Here is a 19,864-nt window from a genome sequence, read left to right as displayed (position 1 = left end):
TTGTCAGAATCATCGAAATCAGTAATTACCACATTCCATACCATCATTTGTCATCCAAATTAGCGACCAGAAAAGTCAATTTCCATAATGTGATTTGGCAGAATCATCGAAATGCGTAATTATCACAGAGACGACACTACTAGAAGTACTAGAGAATAAAACTGCTATGAAAGTAGGTTAGGTTAGGTTAGAACTGTGACCCCCTGGAAAATGAAACTGCTATCAGAAAGTAGGTTAGGTTAGGTTAGAACTGTGACCCCCTGGAAAATGAAACTGCTTGAAAAGTAGGTTAGGTTAGGTTAGAACTGTGACCCCCTGGAAAATGAAACTGCTATCAGAAAGTAGGTTAGGTAATAATATGGGCAACAATTAATATGGCAATAATTGCTTATGGCGTTCGAATATTATATTAAACCATATTATTGCACTTAATAATATGGCTAACAAATAGTATGGCATTGTATGATTATGGAAGGTAATGTTCGGATAAACAACCAGTATGTCATACAATTATTATGGTAAACAAATCATTCGGGCAAATGAAATTCAGGCAAGTTAGATTCGGGTATATGAATATTATGTTAAATGACTGTCGGGCAAACAATAGACAACCATCTGCCAAGCCGAGCGCGAAGCAAGCTCTGCCGTACAATCCTTTACAGGAACCATTTCGCCGCATTTTCAGGCCCCTATTTGAGAACCTCCGGATAAGACCAGCGGGCCGATTTTTGAGTCTCACGCGTTCGAATTCAGAAAATTAACACTGAAAATATTAAAGCAAGTCACCGTTTTCAACCGGTAGTATTTTAGTGACAAAATCCCGTATGCAAAAAACAAAAATATTTTATTGTATAAATTAAAATAATAAAATAAATAAATAAATAAATTCTTTATTCGCTTAAAATATGGTACAATGAGATGGTAGGTATATATACATTTATCGAGCTATACATATTTTGCTGATTGCATGCAAATACACTTAACCTAAACTTAACTAAATACTTAAAGTAATACTATTACATGCAAAACAGGTCGTCAATAGAGTAAAACATTTTAATTTTTAGCCAACGATAGAGTTGTGTCTTAAATGAATTAAGGGTAAGATCTTTTATTGTATCTGGGAGAGCATTAAATATTTGTATGCACATGTTATAACTGCTTTTCATAAAAAGGGCACTATTAGGAACAAAATCAATTACAAGCCTATTAGGATTTCTTGTGTTTCTATGGAATACTTGATTAGCCTTGACAAACAAATGTGGATATTTTTTTACAAACACAGCAGCTTCAAAAATATACATACAAGGCAGTGTCAAAATTTCGTGCTTTGCGAATAGTGGCCTACAAGATTCTCGTTGGGGGTCTCGTTTAATATGGGTACTCTTGCATAAGTATTTTCATCATCCTCCTTGCGTTATCCCGGCATTCGTCACGGCTCATGGGAACCTGGTGCCGTAGCCGAATGGCATTTCTGCGACGCGAAACGAAAACGAAACGCCGCGAAAGGTAGTCTGGCTCTGTCGCGCCAGTACGCAAGAGCGATAGAGATACCATAGATATCTACGAACGTTTCGTTTCGTGAGCGTTTCGTGACTTTCGTGAGCGTTTGTGCCATTCGGCCCGTCCGCTTTGAGAACGGTTATAACTGGTTATTGATACAATTTATACTAATTATTATATTATAAGTATTATAACATTGTTAACCTTTCTGTGCGTGCGCAGGTGCGGTCGGCATCGTTCGATGAGATCCAATTGGAGGCGGCGCGCGGCGCGGGCGCCGGCGCGCTATTGGCAGTCCCGCAGAGCGGCGCGCGCAGCCGTTCTTTTGACTCGGCGGGCTCCGAGGATTCGGGACACATCTAGAGGTGAGTGCTGTGTGTAGCGGGGTGCGCGGCGCCGGCGCGCTGCTGGCGTGCGCAGCCGCTCGTTCGACTCGGCGGGCTCCGAGGATTCAGGGCACACATCTAGAGGTGAGTGCTGTGTGTAGCGGGGTGCGCGGGCGCCGGCGCGCTGCTGGCGTGCGCAGCCGCTCCTTCGACTCGGCGGGCTCCGAGGATTCAGGGACACATCTAGAGGTGAGTGCTGTGTGTAGCGGGGTGCGCGACGCCGGCGCGCTGCTGGCGTGCGCAGCCGCTCCTTCGACTCGGCGGGCTCCGAGGATTCAGGGACACATCTAGAGGTGAGTGCTGTGTGTAGCGGGGTGCGCGGCGCCGGCGCGCTGCTGGCGTGCGCAGCCGCTCCTTCGACTCGGCGGGCTCCGAGGACTCGGGCACACATCTTGAGGTGAGTGCTGTGTGTAGCGGGGTGCGCGGCGCCGGCGCGCTGCTGGCGTGCGCAGCCGCTCCTTCGACTCGGCGGGCTCCGAGGACTCGGGCACACATCTAGAGGTGAGTGCTGTGTGTAGCGGGGTGCGCGGCGCCGGCGCGCTGCTGGCGTGCGCAGCCGCTCCTTCGACTCGGCGGGCTCCGAGGACTCGGGCACACATCTAGAGGTGAGTGCTGTGTGTAGCGGGGTGCGCGACGCCGGCGCGCTGCTGGCGTGCGCAGCCGCTCCTTCGACTCGGCGGGCTCCGAGGACTCGGGCACACATCTAGAGGTGAGTGCTGTGTGTAGCGGGGTGCGCGACGCCGGCGCGCTGCTGGCGTGCGCAGCAGCCGCTCCTTCGACTCGGCGGGCTCCGAGGACTCGGGCACACATCTAGAGGTGAGTGCTGTGTGTAGCGGGGTGCGCGACGCCGGCGCGCTGCTGGCGTGCGCAGCCGCTCCTTCGACTCGGCGGGCTCCGAGGACTCGGGCACACATCTTGAGGTGAGTGCTGTGTGCTGCTGGCCGTGCCGCAGAGCGGCATTTTTCCATACGAAATTCGAGTTTTCAATACATCACGCTCGTACATACTAAGGTCGGGACGTAAAGGAAAAAAAAAATGAGGGCACATTTTTTTATCATCAGGATCGAATCAGCTCGTGATTCTGAGAAGAATGAGCCCAAACACGTCCAGATCTGGTGAAATTCGAGATTTATTTTGAAAAACGCCCTCTTCTGACTCGTCGTGCTCAGAGGAAACAGGCACTCATCTAAAGGTAAATATGATGATGATGATATACTGTTATCCCTCATCAGGGTAATATGGCTTTCAGAAGAGATTTCCAATGTTATAGGTAAATATTTAAAAAAGTCTACAGGGTGTAACAAAAATGGTGGTAATCCGTTTAAGGGCGTATTCAGTATTGTATTCTCATCAGGAAAAAGTAGGATAAAAATTTTTTTTCGCAAAAAATTTTTTTATCTTTGTATGGAGATTTCGACCGATTCGCGTGGCCCGGCTCATACAAAAGTAACAGATCACCACCATTTTTGTTACACTCTGTATATCTATTAGAATTTCCCATTTCTGGGAAAAGGACTGATTTCCCTAGCACTCGACTCCTCGATTATATTTTCCGGCAAGTTGTTAAGGTGTCAAAGGTGTCAAGGTGTGAACCTATTAACATGTTTGATGTCCGGTCTGACCTAGTAGTGGGTAGTACTAGTAACCCTTCCTGCTAAGCGGATAGTCCTGGTTTCGGATCTGGTAAGGACATTTACTTGCGTGATGAGCACAGATATTTGTTCGTGATTCATCGACGTAGTAGTACCTGCTACTTTTCAGCTGAGCGTTCAATGCGCACTGAGTAAAATTATTAAAATTAGTTTAAATAACTTGTGTAAGTACTTATTACTACTTACTTAAACATTCCGCTTTGTATTAGTTAAAAAAATAAGCCTAACCGAATCAAATGTTCGAATAAAATTCAAACTAGACATCAGTTATTTATTAAATATCACTGAAACAGTGATACAAGTAAAAGCTCACTATTTTAATGATATTCAAACTGTTTGGTCATGCCAATTAAACAAAAATCGAATATGTTAGCCAATTTCAGATTAGCTGAAAACAAATCGTACCTAAATGATACAGGCGGCCAACTGCTATGTTATTCATGAGTGGACATTGATCGAGTTGTTCATTTATTTTGAACTAGCTTTTGCCCGCTGCTTCGCTCGCGCTAGAAAGAGACAAAAAGTAGCCTATGTCACTCTCCATCCCTCCAACTATCACTTAAAAAATCCCGTCAATTCGTCGCTCCGTTTTGCCGTGAAAGACAGACAAACAAACAGACACACACACTATCCCATTTATAATATTAGTATGGATGTCATGTCATGTGTATGTGCGGATTCAGACCAAGCTAAGTTAGCAACGATTTTGGATAGTACCGCCTATGCAAGGGTTAATTGAATGTTAATAATTTAATAGAAGTTTGACGTATAACCTTTGCTGTCACAATTGCTGCCAAATCCTTATGACTCTAGCATCGGCAAATACCCGTACGTAGCAAAAAGCGACTACGGACTAAGTCAGCGTCAAAGAGCAAAGCACTAAAGTCTGAAATTTATTTAAAAAAATCTACTAAAATTTCAATGATAATTTTACCAACAAACAAACATTTATAGACTGCCAAGAAAATGTAATTATTATCATATATTAGCATATGGCTGAAAAGTGGCGCAGTCGGTAGGATCATGTGTAGTACCTATGTAAGGGCACAGGAAACGTGCATCAAATAAGACGAGTACTGCTTTCAGACGGATCTATTATTTTTCTGCAACCACCCACCTATTATATATGACACTTATCGCTAAAAAAGGCGGCAAATTTGAAAATGTAGAGGCCAATGTTTATCCGGCAACCTTCAAATGTAGAGTGAACAGGCATCTTCTTGGGCGAGCTTACTCTATCGTAGGCCACGTCTTTGTCTTTGGCTAATCTGTGGCCAAGAGCTGAGTAAGCCCATTTATAATAATAGAAAAAAAAACGTCTTATACAAACTTTGAATTTAGCGCCATTTTTGTGACAAGTTTTGTTTGACCGTATATACATGACATGCACATTATGCTCCTATATGGTCTATACCTTTTGATACCAAGGGACCGGATATTTTGTTTGCAATTGTTCAGGTTTCCAATTTATTCAGGTCCCAATTACCCTGGTTTCACTGTATTTCTCAATTTGTAAAAACAGTTACCACAAGAGCTCGCTTGACTTTAATCATTTTTACACTATTTGAACAGAACGTATCAAAGTAAAACTTCACTCACGGTTAAGCTAGTGTACAGTCAAAGGTATTTGATATAGATGCGGACAAGGTTACAAAAATATGTACCCACAACCTTCACGCGTAAGCAATAAAGTTGTCTATACATATTCTTGGTACTTTGTCCGCATGTATAATTAATACCTTATCTACGACGAATACTTGTATTTGCATAAAGTAAACGTTACCGATGTTTGCATTAATGCAATCTTCGTGAGATTGAATGTGGGTGAATATTATTTTAATATCAATCCACAAAATTGTTTCTGAAGTTTCTGGAAATATGTAGCTTTACGGAAGGGTCCTTTTGCTTCATAAGAGATATTTATTTATTTAAAATCTTTATTGCACCAAAAAATACAGTACAAAAAGGCAGACTGAATGATTTAAGGCATTCCTTACCAATCAACTTCTAGACTAAGCACAGCTTGTGAGTTGGTGCTACAATTCCAACAGCAAGCAGTGGTGTTTATCTCTTCCATTTGCACCAGTATATATACCTACGTATTTGTGGTAAATACTGAAATAAATGCCCTTCCCAGGGTTTGAACCCATGTGTTCTCCGGGGACTAGGCTAGGGCCGGGCCGGGGATAAGGCCAGCTGAACACAAACTGCCCTGTTGGGATAAAACGCTGTAGGGTACGTGTAAAGTCACCTGCATTCATGTGTTATACGAAGTGTATCCGTAAGGGCCCCCGCAGATTTAAGATAAGATAAGATAAGATGTGTTATACAACGAAAATATCTTTACAGCCATAATTTACAACGTGTCACATATTTGTGCGTCCTTCAAAATGTAACATATTATTGTTGGTGACTGTACTTAACACTAAAATAAATACTATAAACAGTGCGAATGTTGCATTCACTCGAATCCATTAGCCGAAGCTTATTTAATGGAATCAATAGTTCGTTGAATAGCAGTAAAATATACTAGCTATTTTATTAGTAGTAAAGGTTAAAGTAATACTAAAACGAAATGAGTTTATCGAAAGATATTACAATTATAAACAAAGAGCGCTCTAAAATATCTTACTTCAATTTAAAATGATTGCTTACCTAAAAAGGTCTTTTCAACAGAGAGTAATTGTATCCATTTACGAAAATTAAGTTGCATGATAAAGAAAACAAGTAAGACACTAGAAAAAAGCGGTAAGTTTGAAAATGAAGACCCGAATGTCGCCTTTTCTAGTGACAAACATGTTTGACCAGCTATAGATAATATATCATATTTCTCTTGAAATTATGTGTCTGTAAGACAGACAGTAAATAAAAAAGAGAAAGTAAAATAAAAGTGAAATTTAACTTGAAAGAAGATGAGAGAAGAATCATGTATTGTATTTATGTGCCAGGTACCGCGACTATGGTCCCGGCGGCGCTCGGGCAAGGGCACGCCGCCGCCGTGCGTGCACTGCCGCCACCTGGAGGCGTGGCTGGCGCGCCGCCGCGACGAGCGCGCCGACCGCCCGCCGCTCTCCTCCTCCGCCGAGGACGACGACAGCGAGCTCGACAGCGAGCTGGAGTCCCCGCGCGCGCTGCTCGCGCCCCCGCCCCACCACTCGCCGCCACCCTCCCCCACAACCCTCCTGCCCCCCACACAGTCGCCGCCTCCGACCCCCGGCGCGCCGTCCTTCGAACTCCAACCCCCCAACGACGAACCCCCAATACTCCCGCAACGCCGCCGCTCCATATCCCGCCAAGAAGCGTTCTTCGTCGAGCCCACCGGCAGCTCGCTCGAAAACGTCCGCGCTTCCGAAGAAAACGCCGCCAAGGACACCCTAGTCCACGACATTTACTTAGCTGTGCCGGATTTGAAGCGCGACCGTGCCGCGTCCGTGGACTCCTGCTTCTCTAAAGTGTCCGGAGCTCGAGCGGAGGAGTTGAAGGGAGCGGGGAACTCGCTGACGGTGCCGGTGAACGGGCTGCGCTCGCGCTCCGTGGACATCGTGCTGCCGACGGCGGAGCAGTCGCGGTACAAGGCGCTGGCGCTGACGTCTGCGCAGGCGCCGCCCGCGCCCGTCGCGCGCGCCGTCCCGGACCTCGCCCTGCCCCCGGACGACGGGTGAGTCTACCAACTGATGCATGATATCAAATATAAGTATTAACCGCCCATCTTTTTTTCCCATAAATTGACAAAAAAACAATATCATGTTAATGTTTGCTAAAGACGGAAATGACGGTATATAGGTGAAACTTTGCAAAAAGTTGCTTTTGCATAAAAGTTATCGGATATGCCTGCCCGAGGCGGTTGGCGACGAGGCGGTCGGCGACGTTCAATATTCCCTGGGACGGCTAAAGAGCTCAGTACTGATGTTGACGCGGCGCGGCGCTCGACAACAACGTTACTTATTGTTAGGTAATAACTGGGTATACAGGGAAGTGTAAAATATGGGTGTACAGCGGCTGCTCAAAGTTATGCCCCATAGCTCTTAATTCGCCGGTATAAAACAACTTTGGGGCATATTTTTGAGCAGCATTCGTACTTTCTTAAAAAGGGACGCGGCGGTATCGTTGCCATTCGATAACTATTGTTTTTCGCATACGTTAATGGCAGAGACATGAAAAAGATTTTCTCAACATAAGGGGAGGAACTCGCATGTTTACGCTTCGTAGATAATGTAATGATAAAAAAATTACTAAAACAGTTTTTCAATAAGCTGAAATTTATTTTCATATCGTCGATATTTACCTGCATAATAATATAACCACTTCGCTCTCTTATTTACTTGTACTGGTGATGGTGACTGGCTTTAATCGATCACTTTATAATATTTCCTTTAAAGTCGTTGAACTTTGTATGTAATTGCCAAAAGAGTACTACAATCGCTTTGTCATAAGTTACAGGAAATCGAGTCGATTCAATTTAGTAACTCAAAAGCTTCATGTAAGATAACTCGTATATTGTAATTCCTAGTTGTTGTAATCATGTGATGTTAATTCAAAAAGTTAAATTACTTCATTGTATGTACTTTTCTTGAGATAAGTACTAAAGTCAAGTCAAGCACGTTTGTTTTCAAACTCAAGCTTCGCCACCACCTGTGGCGTTCAGCACAAACGATTGTTCTTTGCACATATTATGCATACCTAACCCCTTATTCATAAGTTATCAGTCCGATAAAGTTCGTTTGTCTCTTTCCGACGTATTTCTGTGATAGAAAAGGACAAATGAAATTTATCGGCGTGATAGCTTTAGAGTACGTTTATGTCTAATTAATAAGGGGATTAATCTTTATTATATACATACTTCGCTCTTTTTTATTTTTTTGTCGTCTAGCACCCAATCACCCATACAAGCTTTGCTTAGTTTGGGGCTAGATTGATCTGTGTAACGCCGTGGCTTGCATGGGCGACGGCGATGCGACGCATATGAAATCAAACCTTAATCGATATGGAAGTCAGACGATGCGATGAGACGCGACGGCGACGGTCGCGCGACCGTCGCCCACGCAAGGCACGGCGTAAGGTGTTCCCCGATATTTATTTTGAATTATTTATTTAAGTATGTGATATTTAATTTGATTGTCATTTTTTGTATGACATTATGTGACGTTTTCGCGTAAAAGGTACCACATTATCGCTATGCCTTTCGGGCTGTTTCGGCTCCTTTCGGCTCAGCAAAATTATTGGTGTTGACATAACTTCACGACCCTTTAAGTGCAACCATAATATAATTACTTGTTTTTTGTAAACCCTAAAATACCTAGACGAACTTTGATTTTTCCACTCAGTTGTTTTTGGTAGCTCTAGTTACCAGCTGTCACCTTTATTTTACTTGATAATAGAGTCCATTAAACATTTTAGAGCAATTGAGTGGGTAGGGAATGTCTTTTCATGACACTACGGTCCTATTATTAATAGGGTTTCCATAATAATTGGGAAATCCACATTTAGTCTGTTATTACGTCCGATACCGATGAAATTAACACATTCTCCGCCAGTACACGTAATTATGTGTTGATTGTACGAAACTGCACCCCGGGCAGTAATTGTGTGGTCTGGGTCAACCCTTATTATGTACATAAAAATCTCTCTCTCTCTCTCTCTCTCTCTCTCTCTCTCTCTCTCATTAAATACCTCGCACGTTGCAGTAGGTACTTATCACAGATATCATATACACCATAGATCAAGCAGACGTCAACTTAGCGTGTCAAATGAACTCAGTAAAATCCACTGAGCTGTCCGTCTTTAGTCGCAGCTTGCAGCTTTCGGGCGTCAATTTTTGTAAGTTGAAGTGAATAAAAACATTAAAAATGCCCTTTTACGTAATATTTAATTACAACGACATAAAAAATATGAACACTCAAGTGCCTGAGACATATTTAAAATCACAGGCAAGTAACAACTTCAGTACAAAATCTGACACTCTCGGCCCCTATACAAGTAGATTAACTTTTTTTCTATCTAAAATCTAGTTCTGGGGTTACTTATTATACTTTTTCAGTAAGTAAGCTGAAGTCCGCGTGGTGACTGGTTAAGAATTTCACCACCTTCCCGTGGGTGTCGTAGAAGTCATCTGTGGGATATGAATTCAATTTTAGTGTGGGTTCAAACCTGTTACTGCAATATCACGATTTTCGTCTTAATTATAACCCCTGAATTGCTAAGAGCGGCACTGATACTTAAGAGCGTTCCCTGCGCCAATGACCTTCAATTTGAATCCATTGATATTATGATTGGAAAGCCTATCATATTAACAGCGCAGCGTCGTCTTTATACAAAATAGTATCTTATATTTCCTTCACAGCTCATTTTTTCTGTGATATTTGGTATCAAAATTGAATAATTTTAGGGTTAAAAACTGGTATTTTGGTAATAACTTTTGTTTAAATTACTTTATTTATTTATTTATATTTATTTATATGAGCCTAGAGTGTCCCACTGCTGGGCAAAGGCCTCCCTCTTCGCTTTCCACGTATCCCGGTCCTGACCCGTTTCCCACCAGTTGTCATCAAAAGCGTCAAGGTCATCTCGCCAACGCCGTCGAGGCTTTCCGCGACCCCGGGTTCGATTTGGTGGGACCCAATTGGTTGTCGCTTTAGCTCACATATAATCCGGCATACGACAAACGTGCCCTGCCCAGTCCCACTTAAGCTTGGCGGCTGTTTCAGCTACGTCAGTTATCCGTGTTTCGGAGCGTAGTACAGTGTTTCTGAGGCGATCGGTCAACTTCACGCCGAGTATACTACGCTCCATGGCACGCTGACAGACCTTGAGGGTGGATTTCTGAACTTTTGTCAAAGACCAAGTCTGTGCTCCGTAGGTCAGGATGGGGAGAATGCACATGTCCATGAGCTTTCTTTTTAAAGATATTGGGAAGTCACCCTTCATTTGCTCTTTCAAATTACTTACTTTAAAATTAAAATTACTCTTTAATTTTTTTTTGAAATGTCAAAGGTTAATCCAAACATGTCGATTTAATGTAATACCATTCACTAAAATCAAATTTCGATAAAAGTGTTTTATACACCATTAAGTATTATTTTCTTTCAAAATATAGCTGTTACGAATAGAGAAAGAATATTAAAAAACCGTTGGCCGCTGGTCTTATAATTCTATCTGTAGTGAAAATTTACCCCCTTAAATAATATCTGTGCTATGCTTATCCCTTTTAGAAATACAGGCGTGTGTAGTAATCTAAATGTAGTTCTTACTGGATCCTAGCCACCGATATTGTTTTATTCAAATGAGTAAATAGTACGACTCCCGGAATCTTCTTTTTGCTCAATACCATGTCATTTCATTTGCATAAAATTTAATTGAATTTCATTAATTCTAGTCACGATTAACAATACTCTTTTTTATTACAGCCCAATACAAATTTAAAGATAATCAAAATATAGATATTATAGTACTGGAATCCAAAAAAAATACTTTTAAAAGGCTATTAAAAATATTTTTGGATACTCTTATAGCGTTTGTCCTACAGTTTGTATATTTAATCCAACTAAGTATTAACAAAACAAAAGAAGTTATATATTAATTTGTATATTTAACTATATTAATAAGAAAACTGTATAAAAAGAGACTGAAACGACTCCACAGTCAAACTAATTATAGTTTTGTGGAGCATTGTTTAAGTAATATTTTGTAATTCTTGAGTATAATTATATTAATGAATTATTTATCGTATGGCTTTTACACACTGGTTAAAACTTATTACTTATTAACTTAATGAATAAAATATATATATACTCAAGAATTACAAATATATAATAATTAATCAAATACATACATACATACATACAATCACGCCTGGATCCCATAAGGGGTAGGCAGAGCACATGAAACTACTAAAGCTTCAGTGCCACTCTTGGCAAATAAGGGGTTAAAAGAAAACGAAACTGTGGCATTGCAGTGACAGGTTGCCAGCCTCTCGCCTACGCCACAATTTAACCCATATCTCACAGTCGCCTTCTACGACACCCACGGGAAGAAGGGGGTGGTAAAATTCTTAACCCGTCACCACACAGGCAGGTTAATAAAATAATTTGGTAATTCGCGGATTAGCATATAATTTCTAGATTTTGATTATCATAGATTTCCGCAAATTTACTCCTGATCTCACCATTTACTTTAAAGTAAGTCGAATGACAGCTCTAGATATGACATACGGATGTTACTTCAGTTCAGACATAAACATCTATTTTGACACTGACATACGATCGTATCTAGAAAGAATAGAATAAGAATAGTTTATTATTAATAAGAAATTATTACAATTGTACATTATTTGTCTTGTGGCCCCACACTAGGCCAAAATTGAATGAGCATCTAGAGCGTAATTTTACATATCTAAAAGTTCGAATAAAGCTAGGAACATACTACGCGGACGTCCGTCATAAATCGACCGCGACCGCGACCGATCAGTGTGCACGGAACAAAACATCCAGCGAGCCAGATTTCGATCGGACGTCCATGCGCTCAAGGTCACGTCCACGTCCGTCGACCGATAGTTTGCACGGTTGTGTGTATTTCCATTGTCCAGATTCCCGTCCGCGGTCGATTTACGACGGACGTCCGCGTAGTATGTTCCTAGCTTTAGGCTGTGTGAAATGCCGTTATTTTTTGAACAATATTAATGTTAACACAGCTACATCACATCCATATATCATATCTAGATCCAATATTATACGTATAACAACGTTGAATCGGGCAATTTAATGTATAAATACTCGCAGACAGTAGGCTTCTCCGACTAACAGATATAAACCGAATATCGATTAAAACTAACAATAGAGACGTGGCTTTCTACTCCGCAAGGATCCTCATACATTGGGTGTTTTATCAGGATTTCTGTTAGGATTTCGGATGGATCTCTGTGTGGTGACGCGTTAAGAATATCACCATTCCCTTTCTTCCCGTGGGTGTCGTAGAAGTCGACTGTGGGTTATGGGTTAAATTGTGACGTATGACGTGACGTGAGGATGACAACAGTTCATTCCACAGTTTAGCTGTGGCGGCAGGACGTTTTCTATTTTTCATGTTTGTGTGTTCAGCGGATGTAATTTGTCAGGATCGTAGTAAATGGAAAGCCGTGAAAATGAAATGAAAATGAATGAAAATGAAAATGAAATATTTATTTTTCAAGTAGGCATATTACAATGCGCATATGAACGTCAAATAAAGCTACGCCGGCTCTAACCCTACGCCTCAGCCTCGAGAAGATTTCAGTCCCCCCTCAGTTGGGAGGGGGGTATCCACTATGGGACCGGCAAGAAACTCGGCGGGCAACTTCTTTTCAAAACATTACATCTTATAATTAACATGCATTAAATAACAAGATACAATTTAACATGCAAAAATATTCATCAAAGAATATGAACAGACTAGGTACTCTATGGAAATTAATTTCAATAAATTATATTATTGTTTAATAATACGTCGTTCTTCTTCAGAGAAAACATATCAAATTGTCACAGAAGAAAAAGATAATATGAATCTCAATATCATTAAATATGTAATTTACCTACACATCATAAAATATAAAATATTTGATGTGCTTTCTTATCTGAACTGTGTCCTCTATACATAATACAATTATTTTAATTGCTATTCGTTTTTTGTAGTTTCTGGTTCGGGCCAATCTCAATATCATTAAATATGTAATTTACCTACACAACATAAAATATAAAATATTTGATGTGCTTTCTTAATATCTGAACTGTGTCCTCTATACATAATACAATTATTTTAATTGCTATTCGTTTTTTGTAGTTTCTGGTTCGGGCCATGCATGTTTGTCTGTCAAATAGTCCTCGACTCTGTAATAAGCCTTTAACATCAATGTTTTTTTTAAGTAGTTCTTAAGAGCTGGGAGGGGTAATCTCAAAGCAGTGTCAGGTAACTTATTATAAAAATGAATGCATTGCCCAACAAATGACTTCTGTACTTTACGGACACGAAACTTCTTTATGGCAAGCTTATTTTTGTTTCTAGTGTTATAATTATGGATATCAGAATTCTTAGTGAAACAGTCTAAATTCTTAACAACATAAATTATACTATCATAAATGTATTGGGAAGCTACAGTTAAGATATTAATTTCTTTGAAGAGTTCTCTTACTGATTCACGTGTTTCTAAGTTGTAAATAGAACGAATGGCTCTCTTTTGTAATACAAAGATAGTCTGTATGTCAGCTGCTTTGCCCCAAACCAGAATACCATATGACATTACACTGTGAAAATAACTATGATACACTAGGCGAGCTGTCTCAACATTAGTCAGTTGCCTAATTCTCCTAACGGCGTATGCGTGATCTCTGCCTACCCCTCTGGGACACACGCGTGATTGTATGTATGTATGTGTGTTCATTTTCGTTTTCTGTCAACCTCTATCAAGAGTGGCACTGAAACTGGAGTACTTTCATGTGCTTTGCCTACCCCTTTTTGGGATACATGTATGTAAGTACTTCAGAATTTAACGCGAGCGAAGCCGCGGCCAAAAGCTAGTTTATCATATGTCTGGTGACCACACGCTCTTTGTAAATGTTTCGTAATTTGATGTGTCGACGACCGGTCTGGCCTACTCGGCACTTGGTAATGACCCTAGCTGCTAAGCCTATGGTCCTGGTAAGGGTATTTGCGTGATGAGCTGATGAACAAAGATATTGTTTTGATACCAGAGTCATGGTTTTATCATTGTTAGAGTACCCTAAAAACAAGCCTTTTTGAGCTTACTGTGGGACAGCCAATTTATGTAAGAATGTCTTAATAGTTATTTGTTATACAAGGGGGCAAAGTTGTATTTTAACGCCGAGTGTGGAATTGAAAAACGAGCAAGTGAAAGGATTCTATAGTCGAACCACGAGCGAAGCGAGTGGTTCGAGAATAGAATCCTGAACTTGCGAGTTCTTTAACACACAAGAAGTAAAATACATTTGCACCCGATTGTAACACAAAACTTTTCCCCTCACTATAGCGAGGAAACTACAAAGCAAAAAACCGGCCAAGAGCGTGTCGGGCCACGCTCAGTGTAGGGTTCCGTAGTTTTCCGTATTTTTCTCAAAAACTACTGAACCTATCAAGTTCAAAACAAATTTCCTAGGAAGTCCTTATAAAGTTCTACTTTTGTGATTTTTTTCATATTTTTTAAACATATGGTTCAAAAGTTAGAGGGGGGGGACGCACTTTTTTTTCCTTTAGGAGCGATTATTTCCGAAAATATTAATATTATCAAAAAACAATCTTAGCAAACCCATATTCATTTTTAAATACCTATCCAACAATATATCACACGTTGGAGTTGGAATGAAAAAAAAATATCAGCCCCCACTTTACATGTAGGGGGGTACCCTAATAAAACATTTTTTTCCACTTTTTGTTTTCGCACTTTGTTGGCGTGATTGATATACATATTGGTACCAAATTTCAGCTTTCTAGTGCTAACGGTTACTGAGATTATCCGCGGACGGACGGACGGACGGACGGACGGACGGATGGACGGACGGACGGACAGACAGACATGGCGAAACTATAAGGGTTCCTAGTTGACTACGGAACCCTAAAAATGCGTTTATCACTGCTTCCAGTAGTTCCACAGGTGGTAAATCATCTTTATTACTAGATTCACCTACTTTTATTAATTTTAAAGCAGTTAATTTGAATTTATTCAAGGTCAAATTACTTTACCCACTAGTGGATAAAATGCGTTTTTACCCGCTGGTATTAAAGGAAAAAACACGTGTTTCCGAGCTAGTGAGGGGAAAAATATTTATTATATATTATTATATTTTATTCCTGGCAGTACCGGTGACGCGCACGGTGTCGCATAAGAATTCGCCGCTATGTCGTGCGTGCGCTTACATTGCTCAATACGCTTCTGACATCCGCACCTGAATGCGACTTGTTTGCGTGGAGATGGGCGAATGTGTGTTATGAATGTTTAAGGTTTTGTGAGTCGATGGATGACAGGTTGTCTTGTTTTGTTATAAAATTTGTATTTGTTTTGTTATAAAATTGTGTACAGCGAAAATGTATATACTCTATTTCTCGGTGTATTGGCTTGTCTGTAATGCCGTGTAAATATATTGCTAGATAAAGAAAGCTTATATATACGCTAGCGAAGTCTAAGAAAATGCGATATTGGTTAGGCATTAGGCACCACGGTTTTGTGTACTTAGCATGTATTTATTTAAGCGAGAATATCTGGAAGGTCCGGATTACGTATGTAGCTTTTATTTACTTATTTTATCTATTTTTAGCGAACTGTATCTAGCTTGTATTTATATACATACACAAGCCGCCATTCAAAAGTTACAAAATACCCGGTTTTTTTGTAGTGAAACGTATAAAATAGAGTCTATGCGGAAAGAGAAGAGACAGGATATATTATTGGGCCCCATACATTCCACGATTCTTTTCTTGGCTTGGCAACGATTTTGATAGGCTCCTTTTTGCTGTGTACTTAACACAGCAAAAATTAGTGTACAAGTTTGTAATGGGTTGGCAACGCGCACGCGACACCCTTGAGTTGCAGGCGTCCATAGGTGACGGTGACCGCTTTCCATCAGGCGGACCGTATGCTTGTTTGCCACCGACGTGACATTAAAAAAAGATAAGTCTGCCTCTTGGAGGGTTAATTAAATATTATAATCTCATCGAGGTTTGACGTTTACCAGCGAGGATGTCAAAATCGTTACCGACTAATCTTATATTAACTAGATACCTATACAAAGAGGTAAAATGTCAAAATAAGTAAGTACTTAATCCATACTTATAATACTGGAAAGTGTGTGCGTCTGTTTGTTTGTCCGTCTTTCACGGCAAAATGGAGCAATGAATTGACGTGGTTTTTAGGGATCCGTATTTAAAGTGGAGATAGTTGAAGGGATGGAGAGTGACATAGGCTACTTTTGTCTCTGACTAACCCACTTCCGTAAAGTGTATGGAAGTTTGTATGGATCATACCGAAATTTTCGAATTTAACGCGAGCGAAGCCGTGGGCAAAAGCTAGTTAACTTTAAAACTCCCGTGAGAATGGAACATAATATAAATATTTAAAGCGCGTTACTCACGGTTAATTTAGTCGAAATAACGCTCGACGTGTTTCAATCCATTTTTGAGGCTTATTTTCACACGAGTAGTTATTTAAATAAGTATTAATAAGTAACTTATTTTCTATTTGTCACAAAAATTACTTGAACTACGGATTAAAGTATAAACCTTCAGTCGAATTGAGAACCTCCTCCTTTTTTTGAAGTCGGTTAATAATAGCGTTCGATTGGGGATATAATGAATTGCTAAATATTGTGCCGTTTAGGTATAAATACAACAGGTAGGTACAACGTTTTCAAACTAATTCTAGCTTTGCTTTCCCTAAAATAAAAGAAGCAATGAGAATTTTACAAATCAGTGCGGTTTAAAGGTTTAAAGGTACAGGTTGAATGAACGCTAACTGAAAAAATTGCGTACAGTTCTGACATATTTAAATTGCAGTTTGTAGGTAACCACTTTATTGCACAAGAAAATAATACAACAGATATAAAATAAAAAGTTTCAGTACAAAGGCAAACTTATCCCTCTTAGTCCGTTTTCACATTATCCGATCCGATATCGGATGTCGGAAAGATTTCAATGGATAAAATCCAAGATGGCGCCCGTAATGTATGGGATATCTTTATATACACTTAGGGCGAGTGGCGATACATAAATTAAAACATGACCAAAGGAAGTGTTTTAAATCAACACGAGATTCGAATTTCCTTTTCGCACGTGTATCGTACGACGTTCTTCAGTACAGATGGCCCTCTGAACTGAAGTTTCCATTTCGTCCTGCCAAGAAATGATCCACTTGGCGCACTAGTGCAGGCAAAAAGCACCATCTGTAACTGAAGAATATTTAGCGTTATAAAAGGGTTGACAGTTTTCCCTTTCCCTGTATGATATCTCCAAGAATTTCCACTTCAGATTTGGAATGCCACGTCGAATAAAGCTCGGTTACCGACGCATGCCACAGAGTGCCGTAAAGCGTGCAGTAAAACGTACTTTATGGCGCATTCTCTCCATATATTATTTGAACTGCGTCCTAAAAGCAGCCGAGCCGGAAAATCGGAAATTAGTCTTGTATCCGGAAGAATTTATAGAGCGAGCTTGTACTGAGGGAAACTACAATATTATAGAAAATAAGAGAGATGAAATACATATTCTATTGCTTATTATTTATACTAAGTAATATTTATTTGGGTGTCGTAGAAGGCGACTGTAAGATATGGGTTAAATTGTGGCGTAGGCGAGAGGCTGGCGACCTGTCCTGCAATGTCACAATTTCGTTTTTTTCAAGCCCTTATTGCCAAGAGTGGCACTGAAACTTGAGTAGTTCATGTGCTCTGCCTACCCCTTTATGGGATACAGGCGTGTTTGTATGTATGTTGTATGTAAGTAATATTTAGGGTCGGCAATACACTCTTGGAAAACATGTGGTTTCAACAATTCGGGGCCACGCGTCACATGCCACAAGCCACAATAAAAACATTAAAAAGAACGTTTCCTGGTCGATTACTTTCGATTCGAGAAACGGTGTCATTGACTGCCCCACAAGATCACCTGATATAACAGCTAATGACTTTTTTCTGTGGGGCATCTAAAAAAAATCTAAATTAACATAATTATGTAGGTAAAGGAGAGAACTGATGATGCCTTGGTAATAGCACACTCAGTAAGTATAATTATGTGTAAGTGGCCACCACCGAGTGCATTCTGGTCCAGTGTATGAGCTATCTCAGCGATCAGCCAAGACGGCCAGGAGGCTGTGCCGGCTGCCACGCAGGGAACTATACTATGACTAAATGGACGTGTCTAATAGGCTAGTTTCCTATACTTAAAATAAAATATTTTATGCCGTGCACGAAATAAAGCACCACATAATTATAAGAAAAACATGGACAGTAGTTATGTTTAAACATAATTTCTATTTAATAAGTCAAAGAGAAAGATATAAAGTAGATGAATTAACCGTGACGTCACTCCTCAGTATTTCATAGTATTTCCATATAAGCAAATCGTTTTGACAGTTCTTAAAAAGAAGCTGATTTGACTAGTAGGAAACTAGCCTATTGTCTATGCTATATGCCAACGAACCTTCAGCAATTAAAACGAAATATTCGAAACACAGTCACTGAGATAACGCCGAAACTGCGAGAAATAGTGATGAAAAACGCGAGGAAAAGGGTTCCCATCTTCTGCCGTGCTGCTGGTGGAAATTTGTCCTACATTATTTTCATGTGTAATTGCCGGCCCAAATATTAAATAAATATAAATAAATAAATATTATAGGACATTCTTACACAGATTGACTGAGGCCCACGGTAAGCTCAAGACGGCTTGTGTTGTGGGTACTCAGACAACGATATATATAATATATAAATACTTATATACATAGAAAACATCCATGACTCAGGAACAAATATCTGTGCTCATCACACAAATAAATGCCCTTACCGGGATTCGAACCCGGGACCGCGGCGTAGCAGGCAGGGTCACTACCGACTACGCCAAAGCGGTCGTCAAATATTATATCTAACAATCTATCTAAATATATAAAAGAAGAAACTGACTACCTGACTGACATATCAACGCACAGCCGCACGCAGCACGCGGTTTCCGCTGGTCCTAGAGATTCCAAATTTGGCACGTAGGTTCCTAATAAGGTGTAGAGGAGCACTAAGAAAGGATTTTACAAAATTCACCTCCTGAGGGGGTGAAATGGGGGCCCAAAGTTTGTATGTGAAAACAAGATTAAATTAGTACGCGGGCGAAACCGCGGGAAAAAGCTAGTACTTCATATTTTTTATGACTGTGTTATAGAATACAATTTCAAAAATAAACTCTCAAATTTAATTGTCATCTATATTTGACTAGGGTTGCGAATCTTACAATCGTGCGAGTGGCGTACGCTCGGTCACTTTACAAATTACTCTTTCTACCTTGTAATGGAACCTACCGCGGCATAACCCGCTTTCTTTATTATAGAAAAGCGTCTGCGTGAAAAATACTCATCAGAAACGAAATTACTTTCAACAGAAAAAGCGAAAACGAATTGAGGCAGAATTCGCTGAGGTAGCTCGCATTTAATAAATTACGTCGGCGATACTTAACCATTTAAGTGAAAACTTATACCTGAGTCTGGTTTATTTAATAAGATTCTTTGTAAGAAATTACTTCTTGATCTTAAAAGCAATTTTGTGGAAATATTTCTACAGTTTCTTTTAATCCTGTCACCTAAATGTAACGTAG

At 40.3% G+C, this 19,864-nt stretch overlaps 2 protein-coding genes across 2 annotated transcripts in view; both read left to right on the top strand.

The window, feature by feature from the left end:
* Positions 1 to 1,863, top strand: part of LOC125228634 (eye-specific diacylglycerol kinase-like) — a 116,085-nt gene extending 114,222 nt beyond the window's left edge. Inside the window, exon 3 of the mRNA XM_048133290.1 lies at positions 1,723 to 1,863. Within this exon, the coding sequence (XP_047989247.1) occupies positions 1,723 to 1,863 (141 nt within the window). The remainder of the gene's footprint in view (positions 1 to 1,722) is intronic.
* Positions 1,864 to 6,450: 4,587 nt separating this feature from the next.
* Positions 6,451 to 19,864, top strand: part of LOC125228633 (eye-specific diacylglycerol kinase-like) — a 198,533-nt gene continuing 185,119 nt past the window's right edge. Inside the window, exon 1 of the mRNA XM_048133289.1 lies at positions 6,451 to 7,196. Coding sequence (XP_047989246.1) covers positions 6,451 to 7,196 — 746 coding nt within the window. The remainder of the gene's footprint in view (positions 7,197 to 19,864) is intronic.

Source organism: Leguminivora glycinivorella, chromosome 8 (genome assembly GCF_023078275.1).
Source record: "Leguminivora glycinivorella isolate SPB_JAAS2020 chromosome 8, LegGlyc_1.1, whole genome shotgun sequence".
In the NCBI taxonomy this organism is placed as follows: domain Eukaryota; kingdom Metazoa; phylum Arthropoda; class Insecta; order Lepidoptera; family Tortricidae; genus Leguminivora; species Leguminivora glycinivorella.
This window is presented reverse-complemented; position numbering and strand designations above follow the sequence as displayed.